Source organism: Dendrobium catenatum, unplaced genomic scaffold, assembly GCF_001605985.2.
Source record: "Dendrobium catenatum unplaced genomic scaffold, ASM160598v2 original_scaffold_117459, whole genome shotgun sequence".
NCBI lineage: Eukaryota > Viridiplantae > Streptophyta > Magnoliopsida > Asparagales > Orchidaceae > Dendrobium > Dendrobium catenatum.
The window spans coordinates 133,161-155,103 of record NW_021435894.1 but is presented as its reverse complement, the minus strand read 5'-3'; the positions used below and the strand labels follow the sequence as shown (position 1 = coordinate 155,103).

Here is a 21,943-nt window from a genome sequence, read left to right as displayed (position 1 = left end):
CTCGTGGCTGTTTGACTTCGCTCCTACGACAACTTCCAACCCGGATCGGAAGTTACGACATTTTGATCGGAAGCAAGAACGGGAGCTCGCTGGCTGTGAAGGTAACTTTCTCCTTTCGCGCGCTTCTTCGGATAAATCCCGCTCGGATTTACTAAATCCGGCTACCCCTCGGATTTACTAAATCCCGGATTTAAGCTGTAAATCCGTAAATCCGGGATTTACTGAATCCCGGGATTTAACGCGCGCACAAAAACTGTTTGGCTGGATTTAGCGTAAATCTGACTTAAATCCCGCTGTAAATCCGATACCAAACAGGGATTTAGCAAATCCGGGATTTACGGGAAAAAGAGGAAAACAGAGGATTTATCCCGTCGCGAGATTTACTGGGTGGTCAAATCCCGTTTGGCAGTTTTAGCATAAATCCTGCTAAAATCCTGCATAAATCCTGTTGCCAAACAGCCCCCCCTAAAAGAAGCCGACGCCGCCGATCCTTTGCTTCTTTCCTAAACCTTAGGAGGCCAGGACGGACACGAGTGCGTCCCTGTGTTCCTTGTTAGCGATATTCAGCGGCTTTGCTGCCAGGCCGAGAGACTATTTTTCTGTTTGTCAGATTGTTCGTCTTGATCGGCGGGCGGGTTGCCGGCAGCGAAGATGTCACACAAATTTTCACCAGCATTGAGGTCGGCTGATCTCAGCGACTTCATTGCCCCGTCACAGAATTGCATTGTATCGCTGAAAGGCCTCAAGTCGAAGACCGAGAAGGCTGAGGTATGTGATACTTCTGTCTGGATGATGCTGAAATTGCGTGTGTAATGATTATTGAGTTTCTTTCCGAGCTACCTTTTTGGAAAATAGAAAAAAATTCGTTAATATTTCTACATTGCCATTGCTTTAAAAATTTTAAAGTTCAACGCTATAGAGTCCAGTATATTAAACAATGAATTAGACAATATAAACCTTTTTTTTTTCTACAAGGAGCACTAAATATGCTGATTAAACAATTCTTGCATTATGTTGGAAGAATCTGTAAAAAAAGGGAATTGTAGTAATTCTTATATTGATGTGATATGTACGAGTACATCCATATTTGTAAGCCTTTGTACAAGAGTTAAGACAAAAAAATAACTGAAAACCATTAAGGAGCTATTTGGTTGGTCGGAAAGCGAATGCAGTGCAAAATAAATATAGTGTAAAGTAATTATTGTGTAAAGTAAATACTTTTAGCCTGTTTGGTTGGCTGTAAAGTGAATACAAGGAATTGTTTTTTCCTGTTTGGTTGGATGAATGCTGAGTAAAGTAAAATCACTTGAATCGAGTGTCCTCACGGTCGCCCGGGACGAACAGAGGAGAAGCAGATGTTGTGGTCGTTGTCTGAATAGAAGCAAAGACGGATGAGTGGGGGAATTGTTGTATTAAGCCAATTTAGGTGTTGGTCCTGCTAATTCGAAAGATTAGATATGTTATTGATATTCTATAGGAAATGGAGAAGGCTTTGCTTCCAACATCCCACATTCCTTTAAGATGTCTAAAACATATTTGCATTGAGACAAAAATTGATTGTCTGGACTAGGGGCAACTTTACACCAAGGAAAACATTTAGATAATTTAAAATTGTAAGTCTTACATTACTCAAAGTTATCTCTTATCAATATTAGCTCGTTAGCATATACTAAATGGTAATAAGTTGCCTTCATTATTATAAATGAATAAGGAATGATCCACACTTGGTTACATGGGCCCATTGGGCCGGTCATATTGCAAACTTGTTCTTGGATGCTTGTTCAAGACCATAAAGGGATTTTCTAAGTCGACATATTTTATTTGGTTTTGGAAGGTTAAAACCTAGGGAATTTGCAAGTAGATTCTCTCTCTAGTTTTTCATTTTAGGGGGGGGGGGGGGGGGTGGGGGGGGGGGGTGTTGTTCTTTGCATTGCAATATGGTACTCATAAACCTTAAGATGAACAAGTGATCTTTGATTCTTGATTGAATATGTTTCTAATCAAGCTTATTCTTAGTTTCGGCCATGTTTTATGATCTTGAGATTTCCATTTGTTGTAGGTTCTATGATATGTTGATCAAACCATTTGGTGATTTACGTGATCATTATTGTGATTGAGTTGGTTATGGGTTCGTTCTCACATTGGTCCATTGTTATGTTAATGCTGTGAATTCGATATCCCTAGCCCATTTCTTCAAATATTGAAAATGAAATAACTAGAGCATCAAGATTTCCTTCTTTAGATTTTGCGATGAATTAAAAATTTCCTTCCTAAAATCCTGCATCACTTGAAATGAAAACTTGAGTGGCATTGCCAACATATTTTTGTACTTTTATGGCAAAAGATACCCATCACAGATTCATTTTCTAATTCTACCTTGAAATGTGTCTCTAATTCATGTTATCCAATGAGAATAACACAATGGTTCAATAATTTGAACACAATCATATTGTGGAACTTGTTCAAACATTATCTCACTAGGTGTTTTGCTAACAATAAATGCATTGATCTGTGCTTTATAAAATCGTGGTTGTTCTTTGCATTGCAATATGACACACATAAACCTTAAGATGAACAAGTGATCTTTGATTCTTGATTGAATATTTTTTTCTAATCAAGCTTATTCTTAGTTTCAGCCATTCTTTATGCTCTTGCAATTTCCATTTGTTATGGGTTCTGTGATATCTTGATCAAACCATTTGGCTATTTAGGTGATCATTGTTGTGATTGAGTTGGTTATGGGTTCTCACGTGGATCTACTGTTATGTTAATGCTGTGATTTGGATGTCCCAAGCCCATTTTTCAAATATTTAGAATGGAATAACTAGAGCATCAATATTTCCTTCTTTAGATTTTGCGATGAATTGAAAATTCCCTTACTAAAATACTGCATCACTTAAAATGAAAACTTATTGAGTGGCATTGCCAACAAACTTTCATACTTTTATGGCAAAAGATACCCATCGCAGATTCATTATCTAATTCTACCTTGAAATGTGTCTCTAATTCATGTTATCCAACAAGAATAACACAATGGTTCAATAATTTGAACACAACAATATTGTGAAACTTGTTCAAACATTATCTCACTAGGTATTTTACTAACAATAAATGCATTGATGCGTGCTTTAGAAAATAAGCAATTATTAACCCCCTTCCAAAGAAAAAAAAAGCCGAAGATAATCTTGCTCGAGAACTTGGAATGCGTTCCATGATAAGGAAGTAACAATGTTTATGTTTTACTCTCCCATTTTGTTTTGAAGCATCACAATATTTTAGAGAATCACCCCCTATAAGCAAGGAACAAATGCTTAATAATATATGAAATAATCCTCTATAAGAAATGAGAGAATGCATGGTAAAGCATAGAATCATCCCATAAAAGTAAGATACTAATTCATATATTCACATAATATTGGTAATTTAATAGAATGATTTTTCCTGGAGATTACTTATGACAAATTTGGCATTAATCTTAGATTACTTTTAAAAATGCTTTCATTTTCTCAAAAGTATGTTAAAATGCGTTAAATAATTGGCTAACAAAGGGCTACAAGGTGGAGTTAATATGGAAGTATTAGTGGGATAGGGTTGTTTTATTAATAATTAGGTTTGCACGTGCCAAACATGTTGGGCTTGATTGAAGCAAGGCCAACAAGTGCCTAAAAAAACTTAATAGGAGTCAATTATTGTTGCATTTGTTTTTGAAATGTCTTTCAAGCAGTCAAGAACACAAGAATGATAGATATCATAAATGTTTTAATAATCAAGGAGAGAAATTTTTTGACTAAAAGATTCAGATTGAATTGAGGTGAAGAGCATTCACTTTTATAGTAATGATTTTTCCTATGAGATTTCAAATCCTTTTTTTTGGCTTGCAAAATGTATATTTGTAGTTGGGTCATGAGAGAGAGAGGACAAACAACTTTGTAGATCTAGGAAATCTTTGAATGCTCACATTTCATGCTATAAACTAATAAGGTTGTCTATAATTGCATTTTACATTTGTGGGTATCAGATTGACTTGCATATATATGTTGATATCATCATTGGTTTGAGCTGATCATATGACAGGTAACTCTAGGGCAAGGGTTTAACTTGTACGGATTAACACTGTAACAAATAACAACCACAATGAGTGTTGATGGACTATTACTTGACAGTCAACCAAAGCTTTTGGATGCATCGTAATGCACGAACCACGAATGTATGACATTTATATTTTATATGAAAAGACCACATAAATAGGAACTCACATTAATTCCTCTACTCATTTGCTCATTTCTTTGTATAAGTTAGCCAAACAAAGAGATAAAGAGTAGTAAGGATTTAGTTCAAGTGAAGTGTATTAAGGATGATGATCAAAAAATAATTTTCTTAGAAGATGATATTCAACAAAGATGGATGAGATATTTTGCTAGACTTTTTAATGAAGATTGTGAAATTAAGATTGGCTATAGTGACCTTAGCATCCTAAATGAAAATAAAGATTTATGTTTTTATCGGCGTATTAGTAAAATTGAAGTTAGAGAGGCTTTAAAGAAAATGAAGGGTGGAAAAGCTGTTGGACCTGATGATATTCCAATAGAGGTGTGAAAATGCTTAGGAGATGAAGGAATTTCTTGGCTTACTAAACTTTTTAATACTATTGTTTATTGGAACATGAATGACCGGGTTTTTCACAATGAGTGGAGAATGAAGTGTTTGTTACGATTCCTATTTTAAGAAATAATGTGATGAGTTTTTTACTCCAAGATGTAACGGCAATAGTTGTGGATGAATTGCTTTGCATGGTGTCTGCTTACTTTTTCTGATTACACTTAATAGTCACTTTGTGGAATGTTAACGATTGTCATGAGATTGACTTACTTTAGTGTTTAAACTAGGTTAGCCGAGGCGTTAGACTAGATTTTTACTTGGAGCCAGTGTTAGGCTCGATCTAATGGTGATTGTTCGGGCACGTTGATACTAATAGTTTCCCTCAAAATCAAATTTGGTTCATCACCGGGATAGGGTACGACTTATGGAAGCCATACATTTATTAAGAGGTTTGATGGAGAAATATAGAGAAAATAAGGGGAATCTACATATGATATTTGTTGATTTTAGAAAAAGCATATGATAAAGTTCCAAAGAGAAGTGCTATGGAGAGTTCTTGAAAGAAAGGAGTAATAATGCCTATATTTCAATCATTAAAGATATGTATGCCAGGAGGGCTATTACTTGTGTTCAAAACATATAGGTGGGCTTAAACCAAGTTATTCCCTCCATGCCTATTTGTTGGGTACCATCAAGGATCTCAGCCTTAAGCACCATTATCTTTGCTTTAGTCATGGATGTTCCTCACTAAGACCATTTGCAAGGATGTACCTTGGTTGTAGTGCTTTTTGCTGATGATTATTCTTCTTGTTGATAAGATTAGAGAGGATTGAAGGTAACTTGAATTATGGACGGTCAACCTTAGAGTCTAAAGGATTTCGCGTTGAGTAGAGTCTAAACGGAATATATGAGTGGTAATTTTAGGTCAGTAATAGACCTAGTGAGGCGGATTGTGAGGCGTGTTGGGGCGATCAAGGTCCATTAATAAGAGTAACCGTTTTTAGATATCTTGAGAATATCATAAGTTGTTCAGGAGTGACGGTGAAAATAAAAGGGGGGGATGGGGAAATTATAATTATCATGTAGAATTCACAGTATGAATATGGTTGAAGTGGAAGGAATGCATCGGGCCTTGTTATGTGATAAAAGAAAAATGATATATCCGCTCTAATACATTAGTCGGGAAATTAACTATATAGATGGGCTAATAGTTAGAGGACCTGCAAATCTTATGGTGCCGAATGTTGGCCATTAAAAGAGAAGCATAATACTAAGTTAAGTGTGGCAGAGATGAGGATGCTCAGGTGGATGAGTGGCTTATCCTTAGAGATAGGATACGAAATGAGCATATTCGTGAAAAGGTTGGAGTAGTTCCAGTAGAGATAAGATTAGAGAGAGTCGCCTTTGATGGTTTGGTCACATAAAACGGCGGCCTTGCGATGACCCGTTTAGGAGAGTAGAGGTATTAGATTTGACTTGTGTTAAGAAAGGTAGGGGTAGACCTAAAAAGACTTGGTTAGAAAATATTAGGAATGACCTTTCTTTATTAGATTTAAACGAGAATTTGACTTTTAATAGGACACAATGGAGAAAAAGGATTCATGTAGCCAACCCCACATAGTGGGATAAATGCTTGATGATGATGATGATGTTGTTGTCAGTTAACAACCCTAGTTGCCTAAATGTTTCACTCTCTTATATTTTCATCTCCGTCATTTGAGTTAACAAAAGGATCCCTTTCATTAACATGGATGTACGTAGAATTTTCTGTTATCCTCCACTGTCTAGAATGAGGTGGAAGAGAAAAAACACAATCCCTCTCTAAGCTTGTCGAGTGGCTTTCTTTGACTTCTTCAGATGGTGCTTCAACTCAATTGAAGCAACAAAAAAATTATTGTTAAATTTGATCAAAGGATTGTTGTTTGAAGTTACTTCGATCATCTAATAATGGAAAGGGATGAGAGGCACTTGGCTTTTTCAGGAATTAATGATAGAACTCTTCTTAAGGAATTTTCCATCAAGATTTTACTTGAATTTTGGCAAGAGGATAACCATTGTGGAGGTGGGAAAGCATAGAGAGTCATTTTCACCAATTTAAGCCTATGCACGAAACAGACCAGTGATGAGGACATCCGACAGTGGAGAGTTTATCAAAGAAGAGTCCGGAGATCTACGACCATGATTACACCACTATTTCTGAGCTATTATTTGCATTTGATTTATTATTGTATATTTTCCGATTTTACCCTCACTTGAGGGAATAGGTTCATATGACCCCAGGGGACACTTTTGTCTTTTGGATTTACTATTGTTTTTTGGCTATTTATAGCTTGCTTCTCTTCTTTGGAGGGAAGATGAAATATTATTATAAAAATTTCTTGCACTTGTGTCTTAATGAGTTGAGAGAGGTTTTGTGGGAGTTTGAAGTCCCTAGGTGAGGGCAACGTATCACCCACTAGCCGTAGGAAGCGTTCATGCTCCTGGTCCACCTCGCCCACCAACTTCCTCCCCTTTATTCTCACCAATTTGCCGCCAGCATCCTCCCTTGTCTCTCTTTGGCCGAAACCCCACACCCCAAACCCTAGGCTGGCTCCACCTATCCCCCCTTTCTTCTTTGGCTGAACTCCACACCCCAAACCCTAAGCTGACTTCCCTCCAACCGTTGGCCACCCATCCCCCTCCCTAGCTGTCGGCCCCATCCCCCATCCCCCATCCCTTGGATTCAAAATTGCAACCAAGTAATCGCTACTTTCCTAATTTAACTCATTGCAAGTTTGGAAAATCTTTTAAATTCAAATTTGAAATTATTTGAATTTGAATTTTCTTTCCTTAAATAAAGTGAGTTATAATAGTAAAGCCCTCCAATCATGCTAGTTCAAATTCAAATAGGGCTTGGCATAAATCTCATTTCCTTAATTAGCGTCCTAAATTGGGCAACTCCTTAATTCCCCATATTAATCCTATCCCATCCTAGCCTTTGCCGCCTCCTCTCCCTCTCTCCTCCATTATGGTCCTTCCCAATTTAACTCCCCCAAATCAGCCCCATTAATGCTTGCCGCCCCCTCCTTCCTCTCTCTTCTATTTGGGGAGATTTAAATTCAAATTTCCCTCAATCAATCTTCCCACTTAAAATTCTATTAATTCCCAATTATTCCCCACTAATTATTGCCCTATTTTTTCATGCTCATTATGACAAGAAAATAATTTAGATTTTAATAAGTGCTGGAATTAATTTCAGAATTTTTGAATTTATTTCCCTCCCAATTCAAAATCAAAATATGAAATTAAATCCCCTTCCCCTCCTCCCTATGGCCGGTCACCATCCCTATCTCCTACCACTTTAACTATTCTTCGTAACCTCTTCCTCCCTCAAGAAAGAGAACGAGGTCACCACTCTTCCATTGGGCCAACTACACCTCAACTGTGAGGGTACATCATTACATCGACTAGGTTGTACCATAATGCATCCTCCATCCCATGTGGACGTGGAGGCATCAAAACGACTCTTTCTTTTCTATTGATTTCATCCTGGACTGAGACGAATTCAAACTTGCCACTTTCGGGTAAAGGCTCGCTCTACATCCTTTGGATGATAACTACTTTGTTGGGCATCAAGAGGCATGGTTGCTTGATATTTTCCAGTCAGAGCCTTGAGTTTTGTCTTGCTTTGTGGTCTACATATAACATATGTACATCCTGATGATAGATGATCAAGATTTTATGTGGAAAGGCAGCCAAACTACATCATTTAGTTTCTTGTAGTTCGATGAGATTGAGAGATGGCAATTATGTACTACCCTGTTGAGACTGCTGTCTTGAACCGGTGGCTTCTGGACAAATTTTTGTTACCATGATGTTCAACAATTTAACTTGATTCATTGCTGCTTTGTAGACAAATTCTCTTTAAATTGTTATTATTTCCGTTACTTAGTCATCTGTTACTCTCAAGGGCTTAATTGCTTATAATTGAACTAGCGTTTGTTTCTTTTCCTGTATTTCTTATTTGAGTATGCTTTTGCAGAATGAATACATGATAAAACCTATTGGCAAGTCTCCACCTCCTGAGGTAGTAAAAGTTTCATTGAAAGACTGCTTGGCATGCAGGTAAGATCATCTTCTTTGTCTTTCCATGCAGCTAGTGGTTATTCGTGATGTAATGGTACATGTTCAATTGCTTGTTTATTCTTAGAAAACATGATTCCTATATAGTTGTTGGAAACTGTAAACATCATGGTTTTGTGGTCGGACTTGTCAGTAGGTACGTGGATATTTGTGGAGAATTACATTGGGTTGCAACAGGGAGATATCTTTGATGTCTATAAGGCACAATGGAGTTCATCTTGCTCTAGCCTCATGGCTGAGAAGTGAGGTTGTTTGGTTATTTAGCTAAAGGGGAGATGATTGAGATCAGTGCAAGAAAACTGCATGCTATGTTCTCTATTCTGGACCATTGCTCTCCCTCGGTCCTTAATAAATAAATAAAAAGGGCATAATCTTCTTGTGATGCATAAAATGTAGAAACATCTAACATTTATGAATCTATTTTGCCAAGGAATTTATTAAAGGAGTTGGGGCATTCTCTAGAAAATTTGACCAATTCTCATTGATAGCATGCTAATGTGTTAGACTGCCCAGGCACGACGAGGCGGAAGCCTCTGCCTCCCGATTCAGCCGCACGCCCCGCTTGGATCAAACAAAGCAATTTAGGAGGATTTTTGAGGGATTTGGGAGGGAAATTTGAATGTAGGGACTGTTTAGGGATTTCCTTTTGATTTGTATGCATTAAATACTTTTGTTTTCCTAGGGTTAGGACATCTTGAATTTGGCTGAAATTTGAGATCTCCTAGATTTAGGTTTTCTTTGGGGCTCTAGCGGCGTCTAGAGATTTGGGAGAGATCGATCCTCCTCTAGAATTGAGGATCAACTGTATCTTGCTATTTTCCGTTTCCATTTCATCAAATATTACAAAATTTCTACTGTTTTCCTGTTTTTGTGTGGATTTTGATAAGAAAGCTCGCTGTTTTCCGAAGATTGATAGGAAATACTTGAGATCTTCAAGTGTTTTCTATCATAATGTTTGTAGGTTGCAAAACCAGGTGTAGCATGGAAGTGACAAGCATATTGTTACATGGTTTAATTTTTTATATAATCATGTGAAGATGGAGAGTGTGGAGTTGTCATTAATACAACATTAGGGAGTAAGTTGAAGATATATTTACAAAGGTATTGCCAATGAAGTTATTTTTCAAATCTCTAGCATTGCTTGGAATGCATGTGCTTCATAGGGAGTTCATGTTGAAAACTACAAAAATTAAAGGGAATAAATGGAATATTTTGAGAAGAATATGAACCTATTGGTGAATTTCAAATGATTTAAGTCATCAAACTAAATGGTTGTAGTTATGCCTTTTGTGGCCTCACTACTATATATATACATATATTTGTATTGCACGCCCATATGGCTGCATGAAAATTTGAGAAGGAATAAGGTTGAAAGCTTGTGATAGTTTCTCTTCTCATCTCTACTCCTATGATGTCTATTATGTCATTTTGTGCTATATATTGTGCAAATCACTCCTACAAAACATCCATGCACACATTCTTGTTGTGGTAGATGTGAAAAATACTTACTGAAGTGCCTCGACCACTGCACATATACTTCTTTTTTAAACTGTATCTTGTATAACACGTACATTTTTCTTTACGAGAAGTGGGGTTGATATGTTTTGAAATTTCTTAAAAACTCAGACTAAAAAATATACTATATTCATGAAATTGAGCCTGAAAAACTTATAAATGGAGGACATGCTTGTTGATGTAAAATCTCACTCAAATAATCATTTCAAAAAGCCTGTTAGTGGGCCGCTCTAAAAAGTGTCATTCCAAAATTATGCAATCTTGCATGCATTTCAATGAGCACATTATTACCATGGTTTCAAAGTGATGTTCTTGTGGTAAAGCTCACTCTAATCATGTTGCTCCAAAAAGCATGTCATTTTAAGAGATGTACAAACTCATTACCCTGTTGCATGCATGATGCTGGGGTGAGTAGAAATGTCAAGCATTGGTTTTGAATTTTTAAGAGATCTTTAAAAAAGGAAAAGGTGAAAAAAAAGAAAACAGAAGAACAAAGTGAGAAAAAATCCAAAAAATTTCATAACATATCAGTAAAATTCAAGTAAATTGCAAAAAAAAATTGGTAACATTCTTAAACCATTTCACTCATTTTGAGGCATACATTTTCTATGTTTCCACTCAAACAAACATCGATAACCTTCCAAAATTTTGATAAATTATAAATAAGAGTAAACATCAAGAAAAATGTGATGGCTCAATCTTTCATATGCCTAGAGCTATTGCGATATAAAGGTTATCCATATGATCACCCAAGAAAATCTAATGATTGTAAGGAAGTTGCAGGGATCCCCTGACTTGGTGTTTAGCCTGATTTTGATGACATGATTATATTATAGTTACGACTTATTGTAAAATTTTATCTGATGGCTAAGTTTATGATTTTTGAGTAATAAGACATGCTCGATAAGACTTGAAATCTTATGTTAGCCACTTAAGATTAGCCGCTGCTAGAAGTTTTCTTTTCAAGTCTATTAGATCCCTTTGTATAATTCAACTCATTGGTTGTTGATAAGGATCTATTAGTCAGATTGGCTTAATTACGTTTGTTGAGTAAAACGACTAGGATCTATATGATATCTTAGGTTGATGGAATCATGTGATGTTGATTAGGTCTATCATTGTTCCTCTTTCAGCTGCTTTGAGCCAATAAAGATATATATTTTGATCTTTTCTTTTCCAAATCAAATTGTTGTCACGGTTCAAAATTATACAATTGGGTATTCTCATGTTTTTAATATGTGAGGCGAGGCATAAGGCTTAAGGCATTTTCAGGCACAAGCGTCATAATAAAAAATGGAGATAAGAAGTAATATATTAGTATTGTAACCTATTAATATATTAAAAAAATGATTTATGAACATTCTAATATAGTAAGAAGTAACAATTTACATACATATCAAGTAATAAATTGTGCAAACCACAAAGTATAAATGATAAATTGTACAAAGTAGAGGTCTGATGTAAACATTAATTGATCATAGCATAAGATTTAAAATTAAAGTAATATAATATATTAAATCAAACTAAACCAACTAATAAGTTTAGCACAATAAGTTTCTCTCTCTCACTTTTATTATCCAACATGGCAATATTCAATGATAACAAGTAATCAAAAGTTCTTAGCACTCTAATTATTCAAGGGGTCTTCATTGGAGTTATCATTACAATGAATAGCTTTCCTGACTCATCTTTAACCGAGTCCAAGTTCTTTCATTCTACCTTATCTTCTTCAATCTCAGTTATCCTCCTCTTCTTTAATCAGTAATAATCAATAAAAATTTGAGAATATTAATTAAAATTTAAGACAAATTCAAATCCTTAAACGTCTAAAGATATATTTTCTTTTTATTTCTTGTTATTGTTGGCTTGTTTTAGATGTATTTGTCTTATTTCCGTCCCCAGTAAAGGGATCAACATTCAGTTCGTCTTGTTACAAATCAGATGGAGTGACCTCATTATCATCATTCACAAACACCTCATCATCTAATGGCATATCATCATATAGTAGGGGATTCTCATCATCCTTCAAAGTTCAAACCTTTTCTTTTTTTCCAATTTCGATCCTTTAGTCTTTTTTGTATGTGATGTACACCAAAGAGTTCATCCTTAGAGTCATTAGATGATTTCTTCTTATTGTGTGAACTAGATTATAAATGCTTCAGTTGCACTCACTTCAGATGATGAGCATTTAAGTCCCAATACATCAATAGCAAAATACTGTAGTCTGTAGCTCTAGAATGACATCACCAAACTAGATCCAACATTCAACTAAATTTAAAAGAAAAAAGTGTTGTTAAAACTTTTAAAATTAGAATTTGGATCTTTCTTATTTCAATCACAACATTAAATATTAAAAAATTTCTTGGATTATGTTTTCTATTGTATCTTTAGCTTGGTGTATTTCAAGGAAAATTTTTTCTTGTTTCTAAATGGCACAAATTGAATATCATATTAAAAATATTATTTGTGTTTTAAAAAAACTCTCTAGTCGGTGTAAATAAACGAGTCAAGTTGAGCTTCACCTTACTTGTAATCCATGAGGCGTGCACCTCAAAATATTTTTGGTTCAATTTATTTTGAGGTGCATCTCACATTTTTGAATTTTAAACAATGGTTGCTACTAAAGGAAAGCATCGTTGGAACTATAAAGTAGCCTTAAATCAAAATTTCTCTCATGTCTTGCACCTATGAGAAACCACGACCTCGATTATAAAGTCCTATGTAAAGACGTAGGAGGGAAAATTCAAAGGAGGGGTTGTTTAGAGATTTTCTTATTATTGCATTCTTTAAGTAGGATGTTTTTCTAGGGTTAGGGTATCGAATGCTTTGCTGATTTTAGTTGTTCTTCTTTGTTTTGGGGCTTTAGCGGCGTCTAGAGATTTGGGAGAGCTGGATCCTCCTCTCCAATTGAGGATCCATTGTATCTTGTTATTTTCTTCTATTTATTATCAGTATAATCGTTTCTCGCTAGTGTTCCACCAAAATTCTTCTTATTTCTGGTTTTGAACCTTGCTGAAATTCAAATTTAGCCAAGTTAACTTTGATTTCTACAAGTTTATCCTATCATAGATCACTTTGAACTTTGAAGAGTGGAGATTTACATCCTAATATTTTTTTATTAAAGTTCAGAATGATAATTCAAATCAATTCTTTTTATATAGGCTTTCCCAAGGCTCTAAGCTCTCCATTATTTGGGTCAGCACAAGGCAAACAAACCCTTTAAATGTAAATTTGGGCTTTCTCAAGGATGTAAAACTTAAACCTATGTTGTGTCTGCTACAAAGATGCTAACTTGGTCACGTATGAGCCTTCCCAAGCATGAAATCACCAACAGTTAATATGTGTCAAAACTAACAATTCCATTAAAACAAAATTTGGACCTTCAAGTGGTTGTTATCCTTATCCCAATGTAAATTTGGGTCAACTTATATTCTAACAAGCCCACAAATAAAATAAAATCTTATGTGTTATAAATGCATTTCTTTGAATCAAAGCTGAAACTCATGGATGGCTGGTTGTCTTGTCATTCCTTGTAGCTATTGTTGATCATGGCCAACCTTCTACTGGTATGCGAGTTGTCATCAAACTTGAAAGCACATTTTTGACATTTACATTGTCTCCTTGATCTGCTCAAGTTATTTGAGATGTAGCAACCCGATATTGTTAATCGTGCTACTTAGACTACTGAAAGTCCTTTTATGTTGGTTTTGGGTCTATTAATATATTTTGGATGATGGAATCATGAATCAGATCTACCTCCATTCCTACAACTATTCCCAACTCAGTTAAAATGGTATTTAACTATTAACTCTAAGTCTAAGTTTAGCCTAAACAACCCTTCGTGGTCAGAAAAGTTAATTAATTATGGGGGCTTGCGCTAAGAAGAAGTCTCGACTCATAAATTTAAATAAACTCTAGCCCAACATATGACAAATCTAGTTAAAACAAACATAATCTACCTCAAAGAACACTATTCTAAGTTCTCTTATATATTGAGAAGGCTTAAGGGAAGTTGTTGGCTTTTCTTGAGTGATCATTTGGATTAAAAATTTTGATCTTGCATGACAATTATTAAATTTATTTGTAATGCATTTTGTTCAGAATTTGGCCAGTTGTCTGCTTTGAGAATTTTGATCTTGCATGTTTTTATCTATTTTATAAGAGATACTCTTAAAAGTTAGAATTTTTACATTTGTTGCTATTTTAAAACTTTCTTCAGCTAGATTTGATAGTACCATGTGATTTCACAGTGGTTGCATAACTTCAGCAGAAACAGTAATGCTCGAGAAGCAAAGTTTAGAGGAGTTTATAAGCCATATCAATTCAGAGGAGGCGGTTATAGTTTCTGTGTCTCCTCAGTCAAGAGCATCTCTAGCTGCCTATTTTGATCTCTCTCCAGCTCAGGTAATTTGCAATATAAAGCCAGGCATTAAAAGTTGTTTTTTGCAGTTGATTAGTCTTTGTTATACGTGAACAACCTTTCATCTTTTGACATATATACAGTTTTCCTTTCAGCACCTTGAAGCTTTTTAAGTGTTATGTTTTTTTCCAAATTAATCAGCAATGAAGAAATTATATATATTCAGGCAGCCAATGCATGATAAATAGTACACATTTCTGTATAGGCTTCCAACTTACACTTGTTACATGGTCTGTTATGAGCTGTTCTTAGCTTGATTTATGCATTTAAAGTTGGATTAATTTCTTTTGGTTACTTCTAATCATTGGAAAGTTCAGATGTAATTGATTTGCAATCTTAAATATCTTGTTTGACATTTGTTAACAATTTCTTATGTTTAGCCAATTGTGTTATTTTTTTTTTAAACGGGCAATGTATATTGTCTATTGATCATCTTCCTTTTTTGTTCATAACTTATCAGGTTTTCCGAAAACTCACAGCTTTTTTCAAGTCTTTGGGGGTGGAGGCAGTTTATGATACAAGTTGTAGTAGAGACATATCACTTGTAGAATCTTGCCATGAATTCATCTCACGATACAAAAAACATCATTTAGCTGGCGATGGAGAAAATGTTTCAAAGCTTCCCATGATTTCATCTGCATGTCCTGGTATTTTGCTCCCAAATTGTTTTAAATGCTGTGCTCCCTCTTTTTGTTTGTCCTTGGATTTTCACATGTCATTGAAATTGTCATGTAGCAGTTTTTCATTTCAAAGCATTAATGCGGCTTGAAAATGCATCCCAGAAGATGTGGTATATTTTCATTCCCGAGTACTTTATGATCTTTTTTATGCACATGAAGAATCTGCAACCCCGGATGGTTGTCTCATAGTGCATAACTAATCAGCTAGGACTTCATGATTATAAGGGTCCATTTAGCATCATCAAAGAATTAACCACCCTTGATAATGCTAATTTTTTGTTATCTTATAGGATATTTAGTGAATCTTAATCCAATACCATTCCTAATTTTTGATAAGTTAGCATTTAGCACTTATTTGAGCTACTCATTGTGAATAATGATATCATTCATTTATGAGTTAATTTTCAACTTTATGGTACCAATGGCTCCCATGATTGCTAAATATGAATTAATAATTTAGATAAAGATGGAAAAGAGGTGAAAGATCCTCATAAATTGGCATTATATTGATACATTATCTTTAGTTTGTGGGAGAAGGCATTTGCATCATACCATGTGTAAAAGTTTGTTAATGATTTTTAGTGAATAAGGTTGTTCAAACTAATTCTAGATAAGAGATGCGTGGATGTTAAAAGAGTGATGTGATACTCTTTCAGATGAGCCTTCCGTGACTTATTCATTGCAATCTAGATTCCAGTAACCCTTTGATCGGGTTCAGGTCCTTGCAAATGTCATGACTACCGAAACTCAACACATATCTTCTGTGTTGTTGGGCTTTATCCAATGAATGGATTACGGCCTTCTTGTGAGATTTCCTTCTTCAACCCTATCACATATCTTCCGTCCGCAATCCTTTGGGTTTTCCATTATTTAAATGATCTTTCTTTTTTGAGCAAGTTTGTTGTGATCAAGAGACTTTTGGATTGTTTTAAGGCTGTCAATGTTATATTCTTATTTTGCTATTTGAGGGGAAAACTTGATATTATAAATATGGGGTCTGAGGCCTAGAGAAATCATTTTTTATTTTTTACTTTTATTAGATGATTTTTTGGCTAATCTGAGGAAGTCATCTTCTTATATCGACTTGATGCTCAAATTTCCATCTTTGGTCTAATTTTCAATTAGTGTGATTCACTTGTTATGTTGAATTTCTGTGTAATGTTATATTTGATTATAATTAAACTATTATTTGTGCTAATTTATGTGTATTTCTAATTTTGATCGTAAGGGTGATTAATTGTTTAGATTAGAATTTGTTAATTGGAATTTGTATTTGTTATTTTGTGCATCTTAATCTATATTTGTGCATCCTAATTTCTAAATATAATTTAAATTTCAATTAATGCATTCATTTATTATATTGAATTTCTATGTAATATTTAAATTTGATTTTAATTAAACTATTATTTGCGTGATTTCATGCATATTTCTAATTTTGATCGTAAGGGTGATTAATTGTTTAGATTATTAGAATTTGTGAATTGGAATTTGTATTTGTTATTTTGTGCATCTTAATCTATACTTGTATTAAAAATTCCAAAATCATGAGACATCCTATTATCAAAGAGAGCATTGAGGAAAAAATGTAAAGGAATAGAGTTACTTTTTATGTCTCACCTCCAGATTATTTTCATATAGGTGGCTTTATGGTTCCAAAGTAGCTATTATAAAAGTTAACTTTCATTTACCCTTTCTAAACATGATAGCTTATGATGTCTTTTATACATGACAGAAAACAGTTTTTTTTTTTTGGAAATTGAAGAGAAAGAGGCTTGTGTAAAAAAGCAATCGAATTTGGAAGACATTGGCGTTAGATGTTGTTAGAAAAATAAAAGAATGTTAGATGTTTATGAGTTTTGAGTTCCCTTAATATATTTGTATTTGACTTCTTTTGATTATACAAAATCTAAAGTAGTATTAAAAAAGAAATATATTTTTATGATGTGAAAAATCATCAGATCTATGTTTTTTTTTTTGTTTTAATGCCATAGAGCATAATAGCACGAATATTTTTCACGGCAAAGTTGCAATTACAAAATTGAAAATTAGAGCCTTTTGTGACTACCAACCCATACATCATGAATGCCTCCTAAAATCTCACATTGCTTGGAGGCTTGCGTGGAGCCTTGGGCACTATTCCTTATCAACCCATGCAATTTTGTTTGAACCTTAATAGACCAACAATAAGACTAGTTGTGTCTTATTGTTTGGGTTCTAGGAAAAGACGAGGGCATGAACAGATACGTTGTGTTTAGAAATTTGATTAGACTTGAAGTGATCATGTAAAATGGCTTATGTAGTGTCAATTATTTGAATTGATTTAGCTAAATTTAAATTTAGATAAAATAATTATCTAAATCTAGGAAGATTATACAAGCTGACCTAGAAAATTAGGGTATGGGTTTTATGAATTTAGACCCTTTGAATGAACCTTAATCCTAACATAAGCATGCAGAGAAACGCATATGTTTTAACCATTTTAATTTTTGTAGAAACCCTACTTATATACCGACTTATTTGTATGAGCTATGGTTGACCAATATTGTCATGTGGTGGCAAAATAATATAGATTAGCTATCCAAATATGATCCACTTCGGCAATAACTTCCATTCGAGTAATCTTGGATTTCTTGGCTTACCCATGGATAACAAGGAGGTTCTTTAAAGCTTCATCCGCATCTTTGGTGCTAGCATCGATTGATTTATTTCCTTTGGTTGCTTCTCCCTCCTGTTTTAAATTTTCATTAAGTTATTTGGATTGGTGCTCCCTTTAGTGTTCGATGAATTATTTGGATGAGTTTCCTCATCAATGGATTTGTTTTGCTTCCCTTGATAGCTCTTCCATTGCTCTCATTAGTCACACTTATTATGCTAGCAAATCCACCATTGGGTGATGCAGTTTTTTAGCTATACTTGCTTATTTTATGCACCCAAGAGAACCTGCACAAAATCCCTCATTTCCCACCTAAGTTCAATGAACCGCCTAAATCGCAATACCTTACCTAACGCATCCAACAACTTATTTTTGCTTTGCTTTTTCCAGTCCTTATCTTATCTTTGTTCTTTGTTTAGTGTTGCACATCAACAAACTTTATATCCATTCAACATATAAGATTTGATCATTTCTCCACTCAAATCAACCTCTTAGCTGGTTCCATCTAACTTAGAATTGTTGAGCATACTTGTTGACATACATGCAAGTGTGGTAGCCATATTGGTTAATTTTTGAAAAACCTTCAGAGTTCACCTGCACAACAGAGAAAAGAGAATAGAGCAAATAGGAAGATGAAAGCAATTCTGTGCTTTTCCATTGATACCTTGAACAGTGCAATACATGCATATATATATATATATATATATATATATTGAATTCTAACATAAAGGTAATGATAACAGAGAACCTAAAGGTAATGATAATAGAGAACGTTCTCTGCCAAATCCGTTACTAGAATTCTACTCAACTAGCTGACACATGATAGTGGGTTATCAACTTGTGTTCTGCTCAGCTGTGGAACACGTTAACAGGCCCCCACAAGCTAATGGTGCGGAAGTGACCATGAGCTTGTCTCGAAGAAACGTAAACTGAAGTCGCGGAAGAACTTTGGTGAAAATATCAGCTAGTTGATCTTGTGTGCTGAGATGATGAACTGAAATAACATCAGACTTGATACAATCTCGAATAAAATGATAATCCACTTCAATATGTTTGGTCATGGCATGAAAGACCGGGTTGTGAGCTAATGCTATGGCTGAAACATTATCACAATGTAGAGGTGTGGGAGTGGTAGTAGGGAATTGAAAATCAGCAAGAAGTCGACGAAGCCAAACTATATCAGTTGCGGCCGTGGCCGAGGCCCTATACTCGGCCTCAGTAGAAGACCGAGCTACCGTGGGTTGCTTTTTGACACACCATGATAGAAGAGTATCACCAATGAAACAACAATAACCAATAGTTGATTTACGATCGAGTGGATCTCCGGCCCAATCGGAATCAGCATAAGCCCTTAAAGATGTTGATGTGCTTGTAATAGGAAGACTAAAATCAATTGTACCTTTAAGATACCGAAGCAAGTGCTTGAGAGCCTGGAAATCATACTGCTGAGGAGTATGCATGGCTTGACATAACTTGTTAACTGCAAAGGATATGTCAGGTTGCGTGATAGTTAAAAATTGCAATGCTCCCACAAGTTGTCTAAATTGCATCGAATTATCAAGTGGCTGAAGAGAAGTGCTGTCCAGCTGAGATTTGTGGGAAAACGGTGTGACCACAGGTTTGCAATTTTCTAAACCAGCCCGATGAATAATTTCTACAGCAAATGCAAATTGATTTAGATGATATCCAGTTGCCGTAGATATAGCCTGAATACCGAGAAAATGATTCAAGCTTCCCAAATTTCGGACTTGAAATTGCTGGTGCAGATGCTGAAGGAATGTCTGAAGAACCGAAGCATCATTACCTGTCACCAAAATATCATCTACATATACAAGAAGGTAGATGAGATATGAATTATGATTGTAAATAAGTAGAGAAGGATCAGCATCACTATGCTGAAAACCCCGAGCTTGTAAGTATGTCGTTAATTTGGCAAACCACTATCTAGGAGACTGTTTAAGACCATAAATGGCCTTATGAAGTCGACAAACAAAATCAGGATGTTGAGGATCTCTAAAACCAATCGGTTGTTGCATATAAACCGCCTCATTTAGATCACCATGTAAGAAGGCGTTTGAGACGTCGAGTTGAGGAATTTTCCACTTATAATGCACGGCTGCAGTAATAAACAATCTGATTGTAGGGAATTTAACTACAGGGCTGAATGTTTCAGTGTAATCAATGCCATATTCCTGACGACGGCCTTGTGCAACAAGCCGAGCTTTATATATAGCTACGGAGCTATATGAATGACGTTTGGTTTTATAGATCCACTTGCAACCCAAAATATTTTGGTCTAATGGTGGAGATACCAATTCCCAAGTCCCTTGAGTTTGAAGAGCCTTAAATTCTGCTGACATTGCATCTCTCCAGCATTGGTGTTTAACTGCCAAAACGAAATCAAAATGAGAATATTCACCAATGAAAAATAAGTCGTGACCTGCCAAAACGAAATCAAAATGAGAATATTCAATGAATGAGGTATTAAGTATGGAGAATTGATTTAGTGTTGTGGATAGGAAATAATAAATTAAAACTTCATATTTTAAATAGATAAAAGTTTTAAATACAAGAAATTAAATTTTAAAAAATTTTATAAAATATTTAGGACACGCGTGCCGGTCATATTTTCGGCGTGTCCGGCACGTGTCGGAAGCATGTTAGACGCGTGTGTTGTCGAATATGTGTCGGAGACTGCATGGCTCTTTGAGGATAAGTGCTGGTGCATTGTAGCTCACAAGGGATGGAAAGATAGTAGAATCAAGTAATTGGAATAAGAATAATGAATTAAGGTCAAATCAAATACATTGAAAAGTAGTTTTTTGTTAGAATTTATTGGAATTTTTAATTTGTTGGCATTAGTTCTAATGCATTGCACAATTTTTAATGGACCTGTCTTTCTTGCATTGAACTTCTTAAAGGTTTCAAATGGAAGCCTTTTTGGATTCAACCTCACAATAATCTTAATATCAGGCTTAAATTCGATGCGCCTTATGTTCACATCTACAAAAAGCTTGTAATTATCATAAGTAATACCAATCTTTCTATGAATATCTTTGTGCAGATCATGCATATGTTGTGCAAATGACTGTGCAAATGTATCATACTTAGATGCTTTAGATAGAGGTCAACAATATCTATAGGCTTTCTAATTTGATAACTTGTGACAATCTCAAATAGGCTCAAGCTAGTAGATTTGACAATTTAATTTTTTGCAAAATCAATTATAGATATATCAGATGTCACTCATATAATTGATCTTTTATTAGACAACGTAATAGGTCATAGGTTTTATTATTCACTTATGTTTTAATAACAATTTTTGGATAGTAAGTAGCTGGAAACTTAAGTTTTGTTACCATTTTCTTCCAGAGAGTTTCTCAAAAATAATGTATGCATTTTATATCCAGATTCAAAATAATTATTTTAGATAAAAAAAGTAACTTAATTACTTTATTCAAATATAGTTTAGTAATGTGAGATGCATTAATTTTTTTATGACATTATATGAAATATGCTATTTTTGGAAAGGGATCTTTTACTATAAAAGCTATTTGGGATCACTTACCATCTTTGGTAGTCATTTCAACTTCAATTTTTTTGCTTATATCATTATCTATTTCAATTTTTGACATTTATGATTTCTATAACCTTATTATTAAGGACCTTGAATTGTATATCTGAATGAATTTCTTGTCCTTTACTAGAATTAACATTTCAAGTAAATTGGTTTTGTCATTGTGATTGAAATCATTTTTAGGTTCCTTTGCATGAACTTGAATGTCTTCCAATTAATCAAAGCTAAGCCGGAGAAAATTCGGCTCATTCCCAGTGACCCATTGTATCAATTAGAATGCCTACGTCATTGAGTTGCCATCTAAATTTAATACTCCAAACACCTTCAACGTGGCGGATATCTATCCGTACATACCTCTAGATGACGGCACCATCAAT

The 21,943-nt window shown here is 34.8% G+C and overlaps 1 protein-coding gene across 3 annotated transcripts in view; it reads left to right on the top strand.

Moving 5' to 3' along the window:
* The first annotated feature begins 1 nt into the window (after position 1).
* The window catches only part of LOC110094212 (protein NAR1), a 33,029-nt gene continuing 11,087 nt past the window's right edge, over positions 2–21,943 (top strand). Inside the window, exons 1-5 of one of the 3 annotated variants that reach the window (XM_020819389.2) lie at positions 2–101; positions 316–768; positions 8,621–8,703; positions 14,487–14,640; positions 15,117–15,303. In XM_020819389.2, the coding sequence (XP_020675048.1) occupies positions 652–768; positions 8,621–8,703; positions 14,487–14,640; positions 15,117–15,303 (541 nt within the window). In that variant the 5' untranslated portion in view covers positions 2–101; positions 316–651. The remainder of the gene's footprint in view (positions 102–315; positions 769–8,620; positions 8,704–14,486; positions 14,641–15,116; positions 15,304–21,943) is intronic. The other 2 variants (XM_020819391.2, XM_020819390.2) reach the window with 2 other exon arrangements.